Raw genomic sequence first — 22,735 nt, 5'->3', positions numbered from 1 at the left:
GAAGGAAACATGGAGAGAGCCAAGCACAGCTGAAGTGAGCCTGTTGCCAAGGTGTGAACACCAGCTGGTTGTTAGGAAAGTGCTGGCCCGAGTCCTGAATGCGAGCTCTTTTCAAGGTCATTTTACCTTGCGAACACTGTGGGAGGGACGTGAAACAAACTTCCAGAATTCACCCAATTACCCTATAGAACACAGCCACTTCCCAGAAGGAGCATTTTGTCGCATCTCCGCCTCAGTTCTGGATCTGTTCTGATTGGTGAGTGAAGGCCTGTGTGTGGAAAGGGAGGAATGCCCATTTGTAGGGAAACGTCTGGACTACACCCAGCCAGCGGCCAATCACAGTACACATGAGCCTCCGTCAGCTCTGTATCCAGCTCTGAACACTCCGGCCTTGACTGATGGTTCTTTCAGTCATGAGGGAGTCCTCTTGATCCACAACAGAGTCTAATATTTCTCTTAACCTCAATGATGAATTCACCAGTGGCTTGATCTGTGCAACAAGGGCTCTCAAAATTTAATCTTCTCCACATAACTAGATCCACCAGGCTTTGATGCATGAGCTATGTGAAGAACAGTTCATTCCAAACCATACACTGCTTGCAGAAAAGTCAGTGACACTTTTGTTGTTGTTGTTCTTTTGGCTCCTTAGATAGACTTTCACTCTGTGCACCTTGCTTCCTTTGAACTTGTTAAGTAGTCCAGGCTAGCCTTAAACTCACAGACTCACATGACTGCTTCTCCATCCCAAGTGCTGGGATTAAAGAGAGGTGATGCCACTTTTTGAACACCATTCCTAGCAGTGTGCAGAAATAGGTAGATCCACTATGCTCAGCCAGCCGAGCCAACCTGAGGAGCTTGGGGTTCAGTAAGTAATCCTGTCTCATGAAATATGAAGACAAGCAGAGGAGGAACTGATGTGAACCTTCAGCCTCCACACACTCATACATGTGATTATAACACACACACACACACACACACACACACACACACACACCACATATACCAAACCTCTCCCCACTCCCACCCACACATACAACATTAAAAAAATAACCTAATAACTTGGAGACGATATGAGATAAAAACACACAAAGAATATTTAACTTTGTGATGTAACCAGCTGGTACTTAGGGACAGGTGAATTGCCAATTTCTCATGGAACCTTCATAAACAGCAATTCGGGAAGGCATTTCCCGGGCTCCTGGACCTGGCTTGGGTTGAGCCCTGTCCTGGAAGCAGGAGCACTTACATTAGCACCAGAAGGAGCTCCCCCGATGCAGACGACGTCTTGCTTTTGAATAGTCAGCACTTCTTTCGTCAGCTTCAGCCGGACATCATAGGCATTTTCCAACCCTTCATCATACAACAAGGCCAGAGCAGTTTTGGTCTGTGGATAGAATGCCATGATATGAACAAGTGAGTGCAGGAGCCCTCAGCAATGAGAGAAGATAGGTGCTTCCTTTCCTACAACCTTCTAATCTATGCTCATGTATTTCTCTTCATTGATGTTAGAAACTCAATGGATTTACAGATAGACCTTGGCTACATCTCTTTGGGAAGCTTGATTTTTGTGGTACCCTACAAATGCTGCCTGGGATTTTCCTGACTTCCTGAGACATGCTTCTACATCCTCAGACCAGAGGTGCTGAGTAACTCTTGTCTCCATTTGCAGCCGGAGATGGGGAACCGCCAGACACTAGAGTCCCTCTGGTCAGCACCCAGAACAATGACAACAGAAGCATAAGAACCTGTCCAGCAGCTGCAGCTCATGGCACAGGGGCGGTCACCACAGAAAATCATATCAGGCAACTGCTTTCCGAGGAAAAGATTGGTGCTGATGAGAACAAGCAGGGCTTTCAGCTGACATGGAAAGCTGCAGTTCCAATTCACATAAAACCATTATGTCAAGCACACAATCACATATGATGCTAATTTTCAACAAGTCCACCGAGCCGAGCAGCTTGTACCAGTAAGTTGTCCTGGTGTGCAAAACCACTGGGCCCAGAGACTCTAGAAATGGACACAACTGGAATTCATTCAGAGGAGAGAACAGTTGTCTAGGATGAAAAACATGAAGAGGGTGCTGGCTTTTTAACATCTGATATTCTAATTGTATTGTGATGCTTCATCTCTATGGCCAACTTGGCTGGATGGACAAGTGCCTAGCAGACTACTAACAGACTGGAGTGTACCTGAGGGGGTTTCTAGAGCAGACTAGAATAGATCATCTCCAAGCTGATCAGTGGTTTCATCTACTGATGGATCCAGGAGTTGGACTACTGGGGCACTGTGAAAAACCAGGGCCTTTTTGGAGGAAGTGGCTCCCTGAGAGTATGCCTATGAAAGGAGTATCTTATCCTGCCCATTTCCTGTTCTTCTCTGCTCCCTGATGCTAGGAGGTCATCCACATGCTTCAGCCTCCAAAATGTTCTGCTTCACCATGGCCTGAAGCAACAGCGATGTCACGATGGACTGGAAACCTCTATACTTGTGACTCAATGTAATCCTCCTGCCTCACAGTGTTTTCATGAACTTTTTCACAGCTACCGAGAAACTGAGGAGCACACATTTTAATATTTAATACCATCCATTTAAATGTTTGCCAAAGAGATCAAACAGAACTCAATAAAGACCTGCCATGGGCCATCTGCTACCTTCCATTGCCATCTGAACCAGGTAACATCAGCAAACTCAGCACCTCAAATGTCAAAAAAATTTTTTTTGAAAGTCATGGATAAAACCAATCTGGAGATAATTAAGCTTTCTAAGTCAAAACTATAATTTTATTCTAATCACTTTTTCCTATGAAAACATTCACTTACACCCAGCTACAATTAGCTTGCCAGAGATAATCGTATGCTTTGGCGTAAATAGGATGAAACATCCAGGACTGTGCTATGTGCTCCTTATTGCACATCCACAGATACCCCCACTATCCTCAGAAAACCAGCCAGCGTAGACCACCGGCATAGTGTATGTGGAAGGCTGTGAGGAGAACACAGCTGGTCCCCAAACCAGGCAGAGTGGAGAAGGAATCTGCTTCCTGTCCTGCCCCGCTCCAACCCAGCACTCTCACTACCCATGGCTCCAGCAACTACAGTCCTTTAGCTAGATAGCTGTGGACCTTTTCCTTCACACAGTACCCAGGAAAGAAAAGTTATCTCAGTTTGCTTCTTTAAAGTAAACTTAGATGTTCTCATTCATGAAAAAAAATTAAAAACCAAATTAAAAACAAGCCCCTATCTCTTCCTGGCTTTTCACCCTGGGGTGGACAGTGTCTTAGTAGAGATGGCCTTCTGACCTCCATGTCTGAATCACCAAGCCCCTTAAAGAATTCTATGTATGGGAACACCTAACCTTCTGTAGCCATAGGACTCAGTGCTGTGCTTGCCTTGCCTTGCCCTGCCTTCCAGTGCCACCCATGTCTCCACAGGCATTCTCTATCATGACCAGGGACCTGCTAAAAGGTGGTCCACATGGCCTCATTCTTTGGGAAAAAAAAAGAAAGGAGGAAGGAAGGAAGGAAGGAAGGAAGGAAGGAAGGAAGGAAGGAAGGAAGGAAGGAAGGAGGAAGGAAGGAAGGAAAGAAGGAAAGAAAGAACGAGTGAACACCCAGGAGTCTCCACCTCACAGGAAAAGCCACATTCTGCACTGCTGTGTGAGCATTGGTTCTCTCCTGTCGCTCTTTGTTCCCACGTCAGCCATTAGATTCCGGAGGCTATCAACGTTGCAACCCTATGCCCACCTGCTCTTCCTAGTCCCAGACAGCCCATTTTCACTTCCTGAAGGGTCACTTCCTAAAGTATAAAATCTTGACACCATAACATGTTTGTTTCCTGTGCCTCGGTTCCCTTCTCCACTCTGCTTCTTCCCAGGGACCTGCAGAAGGTGAGTTCCGCATTCTGGGAGGATCCTATTTACTCCATGCAAGGCTGGATTCCTGTTTCTGTTCCAAAATCAGGATTGCTCAGAACAGAGAAATACTCTCCCCAGTGAGATCCAGGAAGAAAATCTCTCTCCATCTCTCTCCCCCTTCTCTTGCTCCCCCACCTGTACCCCATCTCCCTCTTTGTGTGTATGTAGTGTAGTGGGCTAGTGTAACTTAAAAGCCAAAATACATTGATTCGCTGCAGAGAAATATGCAATCTTTCTACGACAAAAACACTACATAGAAAAATGTGAACATACAGCAGACAATAGGGGTAGTATATTTAGTCTCACCATTCAGGGTAGAAAATGAGCATTCTGTCAAATTGACGAAAGAACATGAAGTACGATTCCCAAGTGATATGAAATTTAACTTCCTGGAGAGTGAGCAACAAATAACCATGGATAATAAAGTCATCTTTGTGTGTAAATGCAAGCTTGCATGTGAAGACAGGTATACACAAACTTTACAAAGACAGGTTTTCCAGAAACTGTGGTCTATATAAATGTGGGCAATTTTTTAAGTTTTGAGCATGCATCATTTGCCACTGCCTATTTAAATCTTCCAGGTGCTAGCTCATTATGCCCAACTCTGTTGACGGCAATTTCCCTTCAAGTAATTTAAGGTAGGCCTCATGAATTTAAAAAAATTACACACATCACAAAGTTCTTACTTATTTATGCCTCTGAGTATATCTCTGGGGTATGATCACTCATGGATGCTATTTATCACAACAGCACCAGAAGGATTTGGTAATTTGGACAGAGGCCGTGGATGTCTGGAACATCCGTGATTAAAAGAAGCACACGAGGCCTTTGCACTGTTCAAAGTGCGAAAATGGGCACAAGTTATGGTTTTCCTGGTTCGTTCAGAGCTGAGTGTGTCTTCGGTGCACTGTTGGCCTTAAGTGAACTAAATGACTATGAGATGCTGAGAGAAACTTGAGATTGGTTAGTAAAAGGCAGAATGGAGAAGAACCCAGCTGCTCAGTTTCTCAGGCTCCGCAGGGCTGGGGGCAGGGGAGAGACAGCGCTTTAGTTGTGATTTTGGAAGCATAAAGCTGACACAACTCTAGGTGTACAGATTGTAGTAGATTTATCCTACATTATATGTCTATATGAGTAAGTGTATACCATGTGTGTCTTTCTGCTTCTGGGATAGCTCACTCAGGATGATCTTTTCCAGATCCCACCATATACCTGCAAATTTCATGATTTCTTTGTTTTTTATTGCTGAGTAATATTCCATTGTGTAGATATACCACAATTTGTACATCCATTCCTCCACTGAGGGGCATCTGGGCTGTTTCCAGCTTCTGGCTATTACAAATAAAGCTGCTACAAACATGGTTGAGCAAATGTCCTTATTGTGTACTTGAGAATCTTTTGGATATATGCCTAGGAGTGGTATGGCTGGATCTTGAGGAAGCGCTATTCCTAGTTGTCTGAGAAAGCGCCAGATTGCTTTCCAGAGTGGTTGTACAAGTTTACATTCCCACCAGCAGTGGAGGAAGGTTCTGTACACCTAAAGAAACTAATCAAGAGGGAGGACTCTTGCTAAAATGCTCAATTCCTATCCAGAAAGGCAAAGAGGATGAACATCAGAAGAAAGAGAAAAGAGGGAACAAGTCAGGAGCCTGACACAGAGGACCTCTGAAAAGCTCTGCCCTGCAGACTATCAATGCAGATGCTGAGACTTATGGGCAACCTTTGGGCAGAGTGCAGGGAATCTTAAGAAAGAAGTGGGAAACAGTAAGATCTGGAGAAGACAGGAACTCCACAAGGAGAGCAACAGAACCAAAAAATCTGAGCATAGGGGTCTTTCCTGAGACTGATACTCCAACCAAGGACTATGCATGGAGATAACCTAAGACCTCTGCACAGATGTAGCCCATGGCAGTTCAGTATCCAAGTGGGTTCCATTATAATAGGAACAGGGACTGTCTCTGACATGAACTGATTGGCCTGCTCTTTAATTACCTCCCCCTGAGGGGGAAGCAGCATTACCAGGCCACAGAAGAAGACACTGCAGCCACTCCTGATGAGACCTAATTGACTAAGATCAGAAAGAAGGAAAAGAAGACTTCCCCTATCAGTGGACTTGGGGAGGGGCATGCATGCAGAGGGTGGAGGAAAGGAGGGATTGGGATGGGAGGAGGGAGAGAACCACAGGGGGGATACAAAGTGAATAAAGTGTAATTAATAAAGAAAAAAAAGGGAAAAAAAGAAAGGAAAAGAAAAAAGAAAAAAAACCTGACACAACTCAAGTGACGCCTTGTTTCAGAGAATTCTCAATCCCTAGTCCCATCTACATGGTTGAGAAAGCTCTCCAGAAGTCATGACCTCATGGAGGTCAAGACCTGCTTGCCAATCGTGTAGCCAGCCTGGTGAATGAGTGCTGCCTACCGATAGCCACACACCCCAGGGCAACACACAGCCCACAGTTCGTCCTGTTTATCTTCAGGTTTTGATATTTCTGAGTACCAAGCACTTGACTCTGGCATTTCTGTCCTTGACAGCATAGGTCTGAGCAATCCCTTCTGGTGTAAGGCCTATGGACCACCAACTGTGAAGCAGACCATAGTCCCCATGAAACTATCAGCCAGGTTCCATGATTTGTTCCCAGGCCCTCCCGTTAGTTTTCATAGCATTATCAACACCAGTATCAACAAGCCATTGAAGACCAACCCAGAATATCCAGGAGGTTCTCTCTGTGGGCCTAAACCCCAGCTCTCTGGACTCACTCAGTGCCGACATCCTAATAGATTTCAGCCTTAGAGCCACATTGTAGCTGTGGGGAGGGCTGGTGCATTTACAGTAAATGATAATGAGTAAAAATGATCTTCTCACTCAAACTCAACCTAATCAAAAGGCGATGAGTCTAGCAATCACTCACTCCAACACTGATGGAGTGAGAAGGGCCTGCTGTCCTCCAACTGTGTGCACAGGCTCCATGCTCCTACTTAAGTCATTACCTCCGTGGGCAAAGTGCCTGGGAGTTCCGTGTCTCTGGCAACTGTGCTTCATGGCCACACCACACCTGTAGCCCAGTGCCACTTTTCACTGACGACTCTGCCACTTTCCACCAAAGACTGGACAGTGAGATAAGAACTCCAGCAGGAACAGATTCTGGGTAAGAGATAGGATTTTCCTCACCCGCTTCACCCCCATCAAGCTGCACAGCCCCACCCAGGCCACAGTCCTTTCTCAGAGTCTTGGCAAAGTGTGAAGAAGCTCCTAACTCTTAGCTTAGGGGTGGGTCATTGCCCCCTTGCCTCTTAGCACCAGCTGCAGCTTTCCTCAGCCCGTGGCCACAGCCACTGCTTTAGAGCAGGGTTCCCACCAGAATATAGCTGCCCACATACTTGACAATTTGCGGAGTATAAATCAGAAAATGTGACAATAATTTTTCAGCTACTTTAATACTCCATCTCATATTCTATGGTGCCTTCGCTTGCTGTGAACCAAAGTTTCTGGGGGGGAAAGACACATTTATGTTAAAGACTACCAAACTAACTGACTGATCAGAACTCTGTGATTGTGAGGGGTTGGGATGTTGCAAATCTGGAGCCAAATTATGCTGGGCTATCTTCAGGGCCCTTAAGAGCCATCATGTCCTACATCTGTTTCTGACTTACCAGCCTTTGACTATCATGTGAGACACTTTGAGCTCAGTTAGTGTAACAGCCCACTAACTCCCACAACCTTCAAGCTAAGGATGCCATCAGTTTCAGCATCTGAAACTCAGCAGAGTGTTCCCTGCTTTCCTGATGTTTCCTCCAGTGTGTTTGAAAACTGTCTTGATTTATAATGTTCTTTTTCTCTATTACTATAAAAACATTAGGAAACTGTTACCACATTGGGACATGGTATTTGGAGCAAGCTGAGTATGCATTCCTGGGCCGTCATCACCCACGTTTCACTCTAAAATAAACAATCTCTTGCTCCCTTTGAGGTGAGAGCTGTGTTTTGTATCAACACAACATGCAGCTTACAATAAAGTGACAGTTTTGTTGCTGAGATAAATCTTCACGTCACTCTTTCAGGGTGAAGGCATGCAGCAGCTTACGAACACTGCCATGCTGACTGATGCTTGAGTGTCTCCGTGCCTCCTTCCACTGTCCAGTCCTTACCAGGAGAACATACCAGCTCTGGTCATCCTGCTAAGTGTTTGACACAATAAACTGGGTTTTATCTTACATGTGTGTACATGTATGAGTGCATATTAGCATCCGTGTGGGCACACATACGTGTGAGTGTGCACGGAGAGGCCAGAGGACAGCTTTGGGTGTTGTTGCTCAGGTGTTTTGCCCACCTCTTTTTGAGACAGGGCTTTTCATTGCCTTGGAGCTCCCCAATTAGGCTAAAACTGAGTTTGACCTCTACCACTCAAGTGAAAAATTAGGGCATGGTGGCAGATACTTGTAATCCCAGCACCCAGGAGGGAGAGACAGGTAGGTGGCTTGCTACAGGTTACTGGCCAACCAGACTAAGGTACTTGGAGAGTCCCAGGTCCCAGTGAGAGATACTGTCTCACAAAACAGCATGGACAGTATCAGAGGAATGACATCCGAGGCTGACCCACAAGCACAAACATATATACACTTTACACACATATACAAATCAACATGTGTGTGTAAGTGTGTGTGTGTGTGTGTGTGTAAAAAGTGAAAAGAAGGAATATCCAAATAACGAGTAGAACACAAAATGTATTTCAACCAACACTGGGTGTACAAGATGAAGTTCCTCATGTTAGCAATGACATAATGATGAGCTGGTCACCATACGAAGTTGTTTCTGTTTGGTGTTATAATACAATCATCATTTCTGCAACTTAGTCATTGACCACTGCACAATATATAATATTGTTCTATAATATAAGATTGTTTATATGTGTGATTTCATTTAAGCATTTTTTTCCGTATTTTATTTTTTTCTTATCAGTTACATTTTATTAACTATGTACCCCAGCCGTGTCCCGATCCCTCATTCCCTCCCAGTCCCTCCCTCCCTCCTCTCCACCATGCCCCTTGCCAAGTTTTATAACTTATAGGCTTTGTTCTTCAGTAACTGGGAACACCAATTCAAACACAAGCCAATCTTCCCATCAGACCTAGGGAGGACTGAAACCTACAAAGAATTTGAAGGTCCTTCCAACAGTGACCTCAGCATCACTGTATATTTAACCAACAACCCATAAAAAAGCCACTATATAAACACAAGAAAAAAAAGAACAAGGTACATACAGCAAATAGGAAGCTATAGGATATGACCCAAAATCCATTATTATCATAGCATAACATCATATCATATCATTATGAAGAGGAATTTTAATTCAGAACTTCACTGCTCTCTCAAGAGATCATATCTAAACACCTTCTAGGTCTGTGTGATACAGCTGGAATACAGACACACCTTTAATCCCAGGAGACAGAGGTAAGCAGATCTGAGTTCAAGGCCAGCCTGGTATAGAGCAAGTTTCAGGAAAAGAAAAGCTTAGGTCCATGTGCATTCAGGAGACAGGCAGATAGACCCCTGAGTGCTAGGCAGTTCTGTTGAGTCACTGAGTTGAGAGGCAGTGCAGCGAAGCTGACTTCATGGCAGTTCAGCTCCTGGAATTCAGAGGCAGTTTTACAGAGACAGGGTGAAGAGAGAACAAGCTAGGCACTGGTGAAAACAGAAGGAGCCAGAGAATGACAGGGAGCCTGAAGATTAGAACAGATTGCCAGAGTTAGTTTGAGGCCAAGCAGAACAATTCAATCAGAGCCCGAGAGAGAGGCCTGATTGAATCCATCAGCTTGGAGAGGAGTTTGAGCCAGAACAGACAAATTGTACCAGCCGCCCAGAGTTCAGAAAGAGCTAGAAAGGGTGATCTTATTCCACAGAAAATTTCAGGGCTACACACATTTTAGGCCTGGATAAAATTGTATGGAGGCTAGAAGCTGCCAGGACTAGGGCTAGGCTAGCAGAAGGAGGCAGTGAGCTTCCCAGACAACAATTATATAGGCAAATAAAGGATACTTCTACAGTCATATCAGACATTATTAGTGGGCATGTGTATGTTCACACATGGCACACATGTGGAAGTCAGAGGACAAGTTTGTGGAGTAAGTTCTCTCTCTACCTTTACTTGGGTTCCAGGGATCAAACTCAGCAGGGTGGTGCTAGGTGCTTTTTTTTTTTTTTTAACTCTCATATATTGTATCCCAAATGCAATTCCCCTCTGTCCTCTCCTTCAAGCCCCTCTCACCCCTGGCCAACCCATTCCTCTTTCATTTCTTTTCAGGAAAGGGTAGGCTTCCCAGGGATATCAACCAAACCCATTGGGCAACCTCACTGGACCACCAAAAACAGTTTTAAAAGGTACTTTTATAGCCATAAATCTATTAAAAAGAAAAAAAAACAATATAAATACCTTTAAGTTATACTCCAATAATATAGGAAAGAGAAAAAAAAACAAACCCAAATTTTATAGAAAGAATGAAGAACTGAACAAGTAAAGCAAATAGAAATTATAAAATTCACAAGGAAAAAAAAATCAATAAATCTAAGAGTCGATTTTTAGTTTTCTTTAACAATTAAATAACCTTTATCTAGACTGAAGAGAAAGCTAGAGATATTCAAATATTGAGTGAAAACATACAAATGTTTGTCTTAGCAGCACAGGGGAGGATGAACCATCAAGAACTCCTGACATGGTGATAAGCTGATGATAGATGAAAGTGGAGAGATCACACCAGCTGCCACAGAACTAAGAATACCAGCAGGGGCTAAGAACATGCCAACAAGTTGGATACCCTAGAGGAAGTGAAGAAATTCTTAGAATAATATAGCTTAACATGATTTAATTGGGCATAAATGGGAACCTTGAACAGAACAATAGTAAACAGAACACTGACACAGTAATTCAAAGCTCCCAGCAAAGAAAAGCCCAGGAACAGATGGCTTCTTAGCTGAATTCTATCAAACATTCAAAGATGAATTCATGTCAGCATTCCCAAACTCAAAATACAGGGCTGGAGGAAACACTTCTTAAACAGACTCTATGAGGCTAACATCTCCTTCACCAAAGACTGACAAAGACACCATAAAAAAATTACACATACATTCAACATTGATGCATGTGTCCGCCACAAAATATCAGCAAACTAAACTCAGCAACAAAGCAGAAACTATACATGTTGTGGCCTAGTAGGGTACATCTCCAGCATACAAGACATTCACTGTACTACATCAAACTAGCCAAAACGTTGAAAGACACACAATCGTCCCAGTCGATACAGAGAAAAGTATTATCTAATTCATCATCCTTAATTAAAAAAAAAATATCAGCGGTCGGGATATAGAAGGACTTTCCCTCTATAATAAGAACATTAGTGAAAATCTTGCTATGAACATCATCAACTAATGGGAAACTGAGTCACAGTTTATAGCGAGGAAATGACTGCTCTTTGATACTGGCCTGGCAACGATTTTTGGAGGGAGTATCACATACATACAAAAACATTTCAGGATGTAACAGCAAAGTTAATAAAATAATAATAATAAATAATAAATGTGATTGTAGTAGACTGAAAAGATTCCACAGCCAAAAGGAAACAATAAAATAAAGTTACAGAATTGGAAACAATGCAAGACATGCAATTGATGAGGAGCTAACATGAAATTGACATACAACTCATACATCTCAATCGTTAAAAACAAATAAACAGACTAAATACGAAGCAAAGATCCTGAGTAAATGTTTCTTACAAAGAGAACGAAGCATGACTGAGAAGTATGCAGAAAGGTGCTCACCATTATTTACCCGGGGAATTCAAGTTAAAGTCAGGATGAAAGGTCGCCTCTCACTCAGTCGAACAGCTACTATCAAAGTCAAGAGAGAGGAGAGAGGACACAGTGCAGTGGTAGAGCATTTGCATAACATGCCCCAAACTCTCGCTAGGTTCAATCCCCAGTACTGAAAAGTAAAACAAGTCATGAGTGTGAGAATATAGTTGGAATAGTCGTTATGGCAAAGTGTGTGTCTCAGAAAAACTAAAATCATACAGACCATGTCACCCAACCAAGCCTGCACTTTGTACACTGAGGTTCAGATGAAATCGCCATATCACAGCGACGGCTGCACCCCCATGCTCACAGACGCATCCGTCTCAAAATGTAAAAACAACCTGATACTAGCAATGGATGAATGGATAAAATAATCAGGTTATACACACCTGAAAATTATTCAAACTTAATAAAGGAATAAACTTATTCACATGTGTCTGCTTCAACACATGTGAAAGGCATTGTGCCAAATGCTATTAAGTTTATGCAAAAACACAAATGTGGGATAGTTTCCTTTATGTGTGGAATCTCAAAAAACAAACAAACAAACAAATAAACACGAAACTCTGAGAGGAAATTAGAAATTGCCAGGAGTGGGACAGAGGAAATATGGCAGCGTAGGGCAGAAGATAAGCAAGACTGGGCAGAAAAGGGAGAGCATGGAGGCCATGTTGACAGCACTACGCTTTTGAGATTTCTGTTGAGAGTAAATTCCAGCTGCTCCCACAAAACATATGGGTTACCCTACGAGATCATGAGAATGTCAGCTTGCTTCATTGTAGTAGCTGTCTCACTAGTTGTATTTCATAACTGTATCTGAAATGCCTCCAATACACGGAATATGAGTTAAGTATATTAAAACACTCACGTCTGAGATGAATATGAAATATATACTGTAAGGTTCATGATTTGGAAACTACTGCCAAATTTAGAGATAAAAATATTTTCTTTGCAAATAATTTGAATTTTTAAACTGCACAAATCTGTAGCAGGCAAACACATATAAGACGAAGCATATCATGGAAGGAAATTGTTAAGCAAACACAGCCCCCTGTTCGACAGGAGAAGACTAACTTCCTGTGTGCTATCACACAATGGCTGCATAGGTTATGTTGGCACACCTCTAGGGACACTACACCTCACTGTGGCTGGGGACACGGCCAATTTATGTCTTGTTTCAACATAATTATGAATAGCCTCGCCTTTGGGTGTTTGAACAATCACTTGCTCAGTGCTCCAGACAGGAGCGCGGCTGTGTCAGAGGCTGTGGTGGAAGCAGTCTGGTTCACACTTCCCAGTGGACAGATGGTGAAGGCACACAACGGCCCTTCCATGAGATTGAACTGTCTCAAGCTCAGGAAAGGAGGGTTTTCTCTGTGTTACCAAGGTAACCTGAGGCTTTATATCAAATCCCTGGAAAGACAGACCTTGTTTGTCACTTTCTCTTAGTGACCTCCTCCTACCACCTGTGTCATCTGTATGAAATCCCAGGAATGGCTCGCATGCTTGGTTTTGACATGGAATGACTTTTGTTTTGTCTTTCTCTGAAGTATGTTTCTTATAAACACCACAGAGTTAAGTACCTGAGTTTTAATCAGAGTCATTCTTTTTAAGGACTTTTAAGGCAATACCTGGTATTATTTGCTGTAAGTATACCACAGTTGGTCCTTGTTTCATGTTGGAATCTTCTGTTTTCTCCTTCCTTTGGACAGGAGTTAACTCTCTATTGGTAATAAAGGAAAAGGTGGAGCTAAACTGGCATGCAAATATGAGAAAAAAAAAAAGAGACCATATTTTAATTAACAGCCTGAAGACACGCCCAAGCTTGGAGACTGAGCACATCTACAAAGTTGACAGTGGGGTTGACAGGAATTAGCAAAATGATTCAGCATCAGCAGCTAACAAGTCAAAGATAGGGAAGGGGGTTTCAATATGTTACTACTCATCAGTTTGTGTGACCAGCACACGAACAGCTTGTGATCATCTCGTTGGGGACAGGCATAGGGTATGGGCACATATACCCCAACTTACTCAAACTCAATGTCCCCTGAGAATTAACCATTATCAATAGGTATTATCTTGGCTCCCTAAACAAGCAGTTAAATGGGCTCTCCCTCTCCTGGGCCCTCATACCCTTGGGAGTTTCTCTCACTTTGTCTTGATTCAAAAAGCTTGATCTTGCTTTGTTCCTGTGTGCTTCCCTGGCTTTAATTATCATCAGTGGGAGAACATGAGCTCGAGTGCCAGTGTCTTGGGTGGATTTTGGGGCTCATTGATTGTCCAGCACCTGAGTTTTTGAGTTGCACATATCCTGGATGAGAAGGGCTCCATCACCCTCACCTTCTATTCTTCCTTCGTGGAATGAGTCCTACATGTCTGATTCAAGTTCCTTATAATTGGTGATTATTTTTTTTTGTTGTACTTTCAAGAATTTCTCTAGAGATAAAAATTATCTAATACCATTTGTCTGATTTAAGTTCATTATAATTAGTGATTATTTTTTTGTTGTACTTTCAAGAATTTCTCTAGAGATGAAAATTATCTAATACCATTTCTCTGCCTTCTGCTGCCTCCAACAGCAACACTCACCTGCCTGTGCTTATCACCCAGGATGGGTGATAACAACATATTCTGTACACATGGGCCTTTCTTTGTGTTCTGTTCACAATGAGCTGTGTACAAAGTAACTGAAGAAGCAAGAAAATGTCATCTCTTTTCCCAGGTTCAAAAGAAGGCTCTGCGGACACCTTAGTGGTGCTACAGTGAGGTATGTGTTAGAAGTACAAATAACAATAAGGTTGTCTGAAAAAGTCATAAGGAATTTTACTATTATCGAGCTCTATGATTGGACTTAAGACCAGCTCCACATGGAAAGAAAGCCTGGTATTCGAAACTTAGCCAAATACTCAGCATTAGCAAAGTCATAGAGCTTGGAGAAGAACCTGCTAAATCACTTTAGTGATTTAGTAAAATCACTTTACTAAAACAGCGTAAACCCTAACTACCTTACAAATATTTGTCCTTATTCCTACATATAAGCATAGCCCTTACCCTTCATCAAGCAAACTTCTCTTTGCAACAGACTGAGACCATTACAGAAATCCACAACCAATCAAAAATGCAGACTTGTGAAGCTCAATCACAAAGGATTCATTTACAACACAATTCCCATGCCAAGGCTCAGAGATCATAGAAGAAAATGGGGTAGAAAGATTTTAAGAGATAGAGGAATATGAATTTGGCATGAGATTGTGTCTTTAGGAATGTCAGAAGATACATGCATAAGGCCTAGCCAACATGACCTCCTAAACATGTGCTGAACAAGGCTGACACCTATATACACATGAACACAGACAAGGAAAGTTCATGATCCTCATCCCTAGGCAAAAAGGACAAGCAACCAATGAAAGCAAGAGCAGGAGAAATAGTGTTTCCTAGGAAAGAGTGTACCAACTGGTTATCCAATATCAAATAGTTATCCCTAAAATCTCTCTCTCTCTCTCTCTCACACACACAGCAGCAGCAGCAACAACAACAACAAAATAAAAAGTGGTCATGAATTTTAAAGAAAAAAAAGAGGGGTATGAGGAGTGAATGGAAGGTTCAGAGGGAGTAAAGGGAAAAGGGAAATGGAGTGCTTATAATTTCAAAAAGATGATTTTTTTAAAAGAACCACTATCCTATGGAAAAAAAATATAAGTATTTGGACTGCTAGGACCATGAAAATATATGAGTACTCCTTTAGACCTAATTCTAAACCTCATAAATATGTCAGAGATGACACCCAAGTTTGGACTTTGTGATATCCATTGTGTAGACAGAGCCTCCATTACTGCCTTTGCAGGCTCAAATGCTTCCAACCAAGTCTGTGCGGAAGACTTGAGACCCTAGACAAGCATGCTTGCACTGATGTATGAGCCTATACATTTTCTAGAATGAGATGCCCCAGCTCACAAGTCATGAAGAACTATACCATGTCCAACTGGGAGAAAAACAGTGGTCATTTGTGGGTATGTCTGAATATACAACAAGCTTAACTAAAGAACATAGGTATTGGGCCACATTTAACAGTGACCATAAAACAGTGCCATCCTCAAAAGAGAATACTGGAAGAAGAGGACAGTGACAGCATTCTCATCTAGAACCGAGTCCACAGACTTTCCCTAGGAGTCTTTTGTATCATTACAATCACACAATTCAGTTTTACCCTCTTCACTTTCCTAATTTAGACTCTTCAACCTAAAAACATACCTCTCAGAATAATCAATAAAATGCTTCTGTGTAACACCAGAGAACATGAGACACTATTACCTACTTGTCTTGGAAAGATTTCTTCACTACTTCAGGGGACAGTTAATTCTTCCTGTGCATTAGGACTCACAGCAATGTCTGCCTCTAGATGTACACAGAACGGCCACCTGACACAGCAGGGCTCAGGCTGGCTCTGGTGGCAAATACTTATCAGCACCATAATACCTTAGGATTGAATCTATGTCCTGTCAGAAAGATGGACAAAATCAGCAGGAGAGAATTTTTTTTTCCTCACACAATTAAAACTCAGTCAAAATTATATTTATCCTCAAAATTCCAGCCATGTTAGAGCTATGCAATGAAAATGATCAACCCTGGAAGAAACAAATACATCCTTGGCAGCAGAGGAATAGCCCCAAAGATTGCCAGAAAAATTACATGTAGATATTCCTCAGGAGAGGAAAAATCATAAAAGCAGAAAACCTAAAAGATGAACTGACAACTCAAGAGTGAAACAGAGGGAGTTTAAGAAAGATGAAAAACATGCAAAAATAATTGGGATAAAAGCCACAGTGAAATATCTCTGAGCCAAAGGACAGCACAATCAGAAGCCAGCCTATGCCGAGCTAGCTTCGTGCCTAACAGAAATGAAAACACAGAGAGGATGACAGAAATAAAAAGCCAGGTAAGGATGAACCAGCTTGTAACTGTTATCTCCAAAGTAAAGAGTCAGTAATGGCCATAGATATACCAGAGGAACATAAAAGCAGAGATGTGCCTATAAGAAGGGCAAGGTGAGCCCAAGAGGGTGAAAGTGAGACTCAAGAGTGATGCCCGCATTACATCTTTCTGGAGCAACTGAACTGTAACAGTAGAGGGGCAATAAAATAAGAGGACTTTCCATTTTCAAAAGTAAATTTGATATTCCTGACTCTTTTCAAGTTTAGGTTCACTGACACATGTAGAATTTTGTACTGAATGCATTTTTTTTTTCTAAATTCCTGACAGACAGGTCAGAGGAGCTCATCTCTCCCTAGGGGACCGGGGCAGAAGTTAAGCATATTAAGAGCACTGATGAATGCTGCTAAGTCACTCTGGATAATAGCCTTTATTGGAAGCATCTTTTTATAGTCGATTCTTCCTTTATATAAAGTAGAATGTTGCAGGCCAGGGTGAGTTCACTTCCTGGGTTACAGCTGTTAGCCCCTACCCTAGTGCCTGGCTGCCCTCGTGTAGGTCTGTCAGCCAAGCGGCCAGCTTAACCATTCTCACAGGAGCACTATTTGCCTTAGACACTCCTGGGTGCCTCAAAAAACATGATACTGAAGCCCAAGGCCGGTCCCAGGGACACAGGACCAGTCACCGGCTGACTGAAAACAGCTCCTGCTTGACATTTTGCCATCACAATCCTAGGTGGACTCTAATGAGCCTGTAGCCATTTTTCAGCCAAGCCAGAAGGGAATCACTTCCCCTGGTGTCTCAGCAGAGGGCCTCCATTTTCATGAAGCTTACCTTAATTGGTTGCAAACACCCTGGTCATTCTGTCTTTCAAGATTTGAAAGCCAGCTCCTTCAAGGATTTCAACAGCTGCCAAGTGCTTTCACAGAACAATAGCCTCCAGTACCCAGTGCCAAAAGTCTTCTGAAACCTGGAGTGAAAACACTAATATTCCTCCATATGGTGAAAGGGTCACTATTATAATCTTTCCACATAGTAAAATCCAGGGCCCAATATCATTATTAGGAAATTCTCCTAAACATTCCTGGAAGGAAGAACATGGTACAACTTCCTCCAGAGGACAGGACAACACGAAACACCATGAACCCCTATCAGCCTCAGCGGATGCCAAAGCCCAACAAGGTGAGTGTTATAACAGCCTATAACATAATGTATAGCATCATGTACCAATCACCCTTGTGATCAAAGATGTAAAAATCCAAGGAAAACAGCCCCACTTCTATTCCAAAGGAGTAATATTTTTTTTTTTTAGAGAAATGGAAACAAAACACAGTTCAGTTTAAAATTCATTGCAGCCCATGACACATAATAGTTACCTAGCCAGATAAAAGAATACCCATGACTGGAATCAATCAGAGCAGTGGCTTCCTATGTACAGCTTCTATGGAGCAGCTTCTACAACAAGGCCCTGCAGGCACCTCTTTGCCTGTTAGGGAAGTTTTGCTTATAATGTGATGATCCCAGAAAGAACGAACTAGCCTGAAAGAGTTTGATCCTAGGTAGAAGCTGAGGATAATGATGGTATTACAGGCAGCACATCATCCCACATGCCTCATGGGGTGGTCAGAGACCAGCCTGCTACATAGAGGCATGAATACAGGGCCACTGAAGATGTCCCCAAATACTCCATGTGAACAGAGAATTTATAGCATTCTGAATCTGAAAAATCTTGGTGAACATCCATCACTCATCCCCAACACAACTTAATTGGAAGGTGAGTCCATGGCCCTTCAGGGACAAAGGAGCATGAGCCTTCAGAGAGATCCCATAGTGAGCTCCCAGTCAGCATAATAAACATACGCAAAGGCACATGCACCATCATTATAAGTGAGAAATAAAGCTGGCCTGTTTCACAGATGATATTAGTAAGCATCTAAAAGTATCTGTTTACAGGAAAAAGACAGAATATCAATTCACTATTAGAATTAAGTTATCATGTAATGGTATATTGTACCAATATTTAAAAGTATATTTCAGCTTTATTTGTAATAACCAGAGACTGGAAACAACGAAGATGTCCCCCAACTGAATAATGGATAAAGAAACTGTGGTACATTTATACAATGGAATAGTACTCAGCTATTAAAAACAAGGAAACCATGAAATTTGCAGGCAAATGAATGGAACTAGAAAAGACTATCCTGAGTGAGATAACCCAGACCCAGAGAGATATACATGATATAAGGGTATATTATCTATATAATATAGGGTAACCATCCTATAATTCTCAAACCCAAAGAAGCTAAGTAACAAGAGCAGCCCAAGGCAGGATGCATGAATTTCACTGAGAAGGGGGAATAGAAAAGACAGAGCAAGTGCTGGAAGAGAGGGAACAGGATAGGAGAGGGAGTGCTGAGGAAAATAAGGGTGGGGATCTGATCTGGGGAAATCAGGGGATGGGGGAAGCAGGGCAGAAGGCATGCAGAAAGAAAAGAAACTGTGGCCTGGGGCATGTCTGAGACAGGCTGGAGATGTACTACAGGGTAGGCTACTGGGAGGGTATGGGGATGACTCTAGCGAAGACCCCTCTTAGCAGGGGACATGGAGATTGAAGAGGTCACCCTCTAAATAGACAGGATGCCAAGTAGAGGGAGGGGAACACCAACCCACAAAAACTTTGATTCCAAAATTTACCTTGCCTACAAGATATTCAGGGATAAAGATAGAGCAGAGGTTGAGAGACTGTCCAACCAATGCCTGGCTATACCATGGGAGAGAGCCAATACCTGACACTATTAAAGACACTCTGCTATGCTTGCAGACAGGAGCCTAGCATAGCTGTCCTTTGAGAGGCTCCACCTAGCAGCTGATCAAAACAGATTCTAAGACTCACAGCCAAAACATTAGGCTGAGTGCAGGAAGCCTTGTGGAAGAGTAGGAGAAAGGATAGAAGGACTCAGAAGAAACAGGATCTCCATAAGAAGACCAACAGAGTCAACTAACCTGGACTCGAGGAAGCTTGCAGAGACTGAAACACCAACCAAGGACCATGTATGGAATGGAGGTAGGACCCCTATACCTATGTCCACAATGGACAACTTGGTCTTCATATGGGTTTCCTAGTAAGGGGAGCAGAGCCTGTCTCTGACAAAGACTCTTTTGCATGCTTTTTGATCACTTTCCGCTGGCCACTGAAGTGGGCCACTGAGGTAGAAATTACACTCAGCCCTGATATGACTTGATGTGCTGAGATGGGTAGGTGGGGGGGGCAGCCCCACTTTCTGAGGGGGAGGGAGGAAGGGATTCGGGGAAGAGGGAAGAAGAATGAGTCTGGGAGGAGAGGAGGGAGAGGGGCTATAATTTGAATGTAAAGAGAATAAAGAAATGTGTTGAACATATAAGTAACAAATATTTGTGAGATAAAAAGATAAAATGTGCAGCAAGACAAAATGTTGTCATTATTGTGAGTCTACTGAAAGATTGCAATATCTCTACAGTGAAAATTACAAACATTACAAACATTATTTAAGATTTGGATAAAACTATAGTTCAGTCCTATGAGTAGGTGAATTAATACTTCGAAGTTTTCAGTCCTCCCCAAATTAAACTGTACATTTAAAACAATAGAAATCACAATCTCAGAATTTATTTTTTAAAATCAACAAAGTGACTACAAAATTTAAATGGAAAAGGTCAACTATAGCTAAGAAAATGTCAAAGAAAAAAATAAAAGCTTAAGAGTTATGTGAGCAGGTATCAAGAACCATTGATAACTTATGACAATTTTTCAAAAGAATGATTTGTTGAAAGGACACAGCCTCAATGGACAGAGAAAATACAGAACCCTGAAAGGATCCACATTTGTGTCCCCTGTTCATTGTGAGAAGACAGCCATTGCAGTGAAGTATGGAAAGGAAAATATTCTAAATATTTGCAATTGGTGGGAAAAAAAATGAAGCTTGAGATAGAAAAATGAAGCGTATCTTAACTGCACAGTCAACTGTGAAAGGCAAATCAGCAAAGCATTTAAGACAAATTTTAAAAATAACCTTATTAACATGGGGCAGATAAAGATTCCTTAAGAATCACAAAATATGTTCTAAACTGTAATTTAGACATTGATAAATTATTCTACATTGCAATTGAGAAATTATGTTCAATAGAAGAAACTGCTATAAGAATAGAAAAGATCCACACAGACAGCTCCTTCTGCTTCTCCTGTTTCGGCCTCTTTTTATCTCACACATCTGAGACTCTCATAAAAATGACATGTAAAAAACATCCTGCATCAGTGTGTTTGTTTTCTTTCTGTTCCTATGATAAGCACGATGACCAAAAACAACTTATGGGAATGAATGGTTTATTTCACCATATACTTGCAGGTTCCAATCCATCACTGAAAGCAGCTGGGGCAGGAATTCAAGGTAGGAACCTCAAACACTAACCATGGTTCTTTGATACTTACTGGCTCAGCTTGCCCAGCTAGATTTCTAATACAGCTCAGGCTGAGAAACACATTGTATTTTGGGCTATCCTACATCAATCAGCAACTGAGAAAATGCTTCAAAGGCATACTTTCAGGCCAATCTACCTGAAACTCCCCAGTTAATGCTGGGCTAGAAACTGGAACTGACAGCTGGAGCCAACTGGGAAAAATCAGTAAGAATAAAAAGCTAAAATTAGTAAAGATTTAAAAAAAATAGGCATTTTAAAAAGTTACCACAACCCAAGGTGTGGGAGAGGGGTACAGGCAAGGGATCATCTCACTATTACCATCTCACCATCACCTCACCAGGAAGAGATACAAATGGCAAATGAAGCTATGAAAAGATGCTCAACCATATCGTCCCAGTGAATATTAATGAAAAGACCTAAAGTCACATCGCTCATCTGCAAACACCTAGGAGGATGGGAGCAATGGGAACTGTTATTCACACATGTTGGGGACACCCACTTGGGAAAGAGGTTGGCAGTTTTTCCCAAAACCATATGTATGTTCGCCGCATGTCCATCACATTTTTCTCTTCAGTGTTTACATAGGTGTGCAGAACTTGTGTGTACACTGAAACTGGATATTTTCAACAGCTTCATCCATTGGAAGCAACCAAGATGTTACTCAATGGACTAGAGGGGTAAAGTGTGCTTCACCCAGACCAAGGAGTGTTACTCCGCACTACAAACCTGTGAGCTATTAAGCCATGACATCCTGCATGAAGATCCAAAGCATCACTCAGTGAAGTAAGCTACAGAGTGCTCAGCCTCTCCAAGAGCAGTATATGAAGTTTATATTTTTAAAAATCTGTTCTTGTTAACATATGTTAATTATGCACAAGAGTGAATTTCAGTATATTTTTATGGACGTATTTTTTAAAATCAAATTTACATCCATTACTTTTCTTGTTCTCCCCTACTCCTGCTGAGCCCCCTCCCCTTTCCAACTAGGTCATCTAGTTCCCTTCTTTCATGTCTTCTACAAGTGTGCGTGTCCCCATGAGCTTCATTAGCTTCACTACAGGAACCTGGGTAAAGGATTATTCACAAGCACGTTACCAGTGGCTACACCACTAAAGAAATGTCTCTTACTCCTCTAACTGTTAACTGACTCAGTGAGCTGTGGACCTCTTGAGCACCCTCCACCCTGTGAAACTGGTCTGTAGTTTCTCTTACACATTTTTTTTTCATAGTGCATCATCATGAAGTGGAAACACTCTTTTAACAATAGCTGTTGTCTCTTGGATCATAGGCAGCCTTATTTCTTCTTTGTAGTGTCACATGATAACAGTGTTACTGTCAATGGCTTCTTGGAATTGAGGAAATGTATCATGAAGTTATAATCATCAGGACTCTAGGATCCAATGTTGTTAAGGTGAGGAAAATCAAAGATATTCACCAAGATCCCAGAGTAACCCCACTGGAGCCTGGAAACCTGTTCATCACAGACTTGCCAATCAACACAAGCAGGAACTTGGTTCTGGGCTTACTGGTTACTTATTCAAGAAGAAGTTGAAGAAGAAGAAGAAGAAGAAGAAGAAGAAGAAGAAGAAGAAGAAGA

The 22,735-nt window shown here is 42.1% G+C and overlaps 1 protein-coding gene across 1 annotated transcript in view; it reads right to left on the bottom strand.

Moving 5' to 3' along the window:
• The window catches only part of Sntg2 (syntrophin gamma 2), a 218,490-nt gene that overhangs the window by 144,408 nt on the left and 51,347 nt on the right, over positions 1-22,735 (bottom strand). The window contains exon 2 of the mRNA XM_055624844.1: positions 1,247-1,384. Coding sequence (XP_055480819.1) covers positions 1,247-1,384 — 138 coding nt within the window. The remainder of the gene's footprint in view (positions 1-1,246; positions 1,385-22,735) is intronic.

Source organism: Psammomys obesus, unplaced genomic scaffold, assembly GCF_907164565.1.
Source record: "Psammomys obesus unplaced genomic scaffold, mPsaObe1.curated_primary_1811, whole genome shotgun sequence".
NCBI classification, from domain to species: domain Eukaryota; kingdom Metazoa; phylum Chordata; class Mammalia; order Rodentia; family Muridae; genus Psammomys; species Psammomys obesus.
This window is presented reverse-complemented; position numbering and strand designations above follow the sequence as displayed.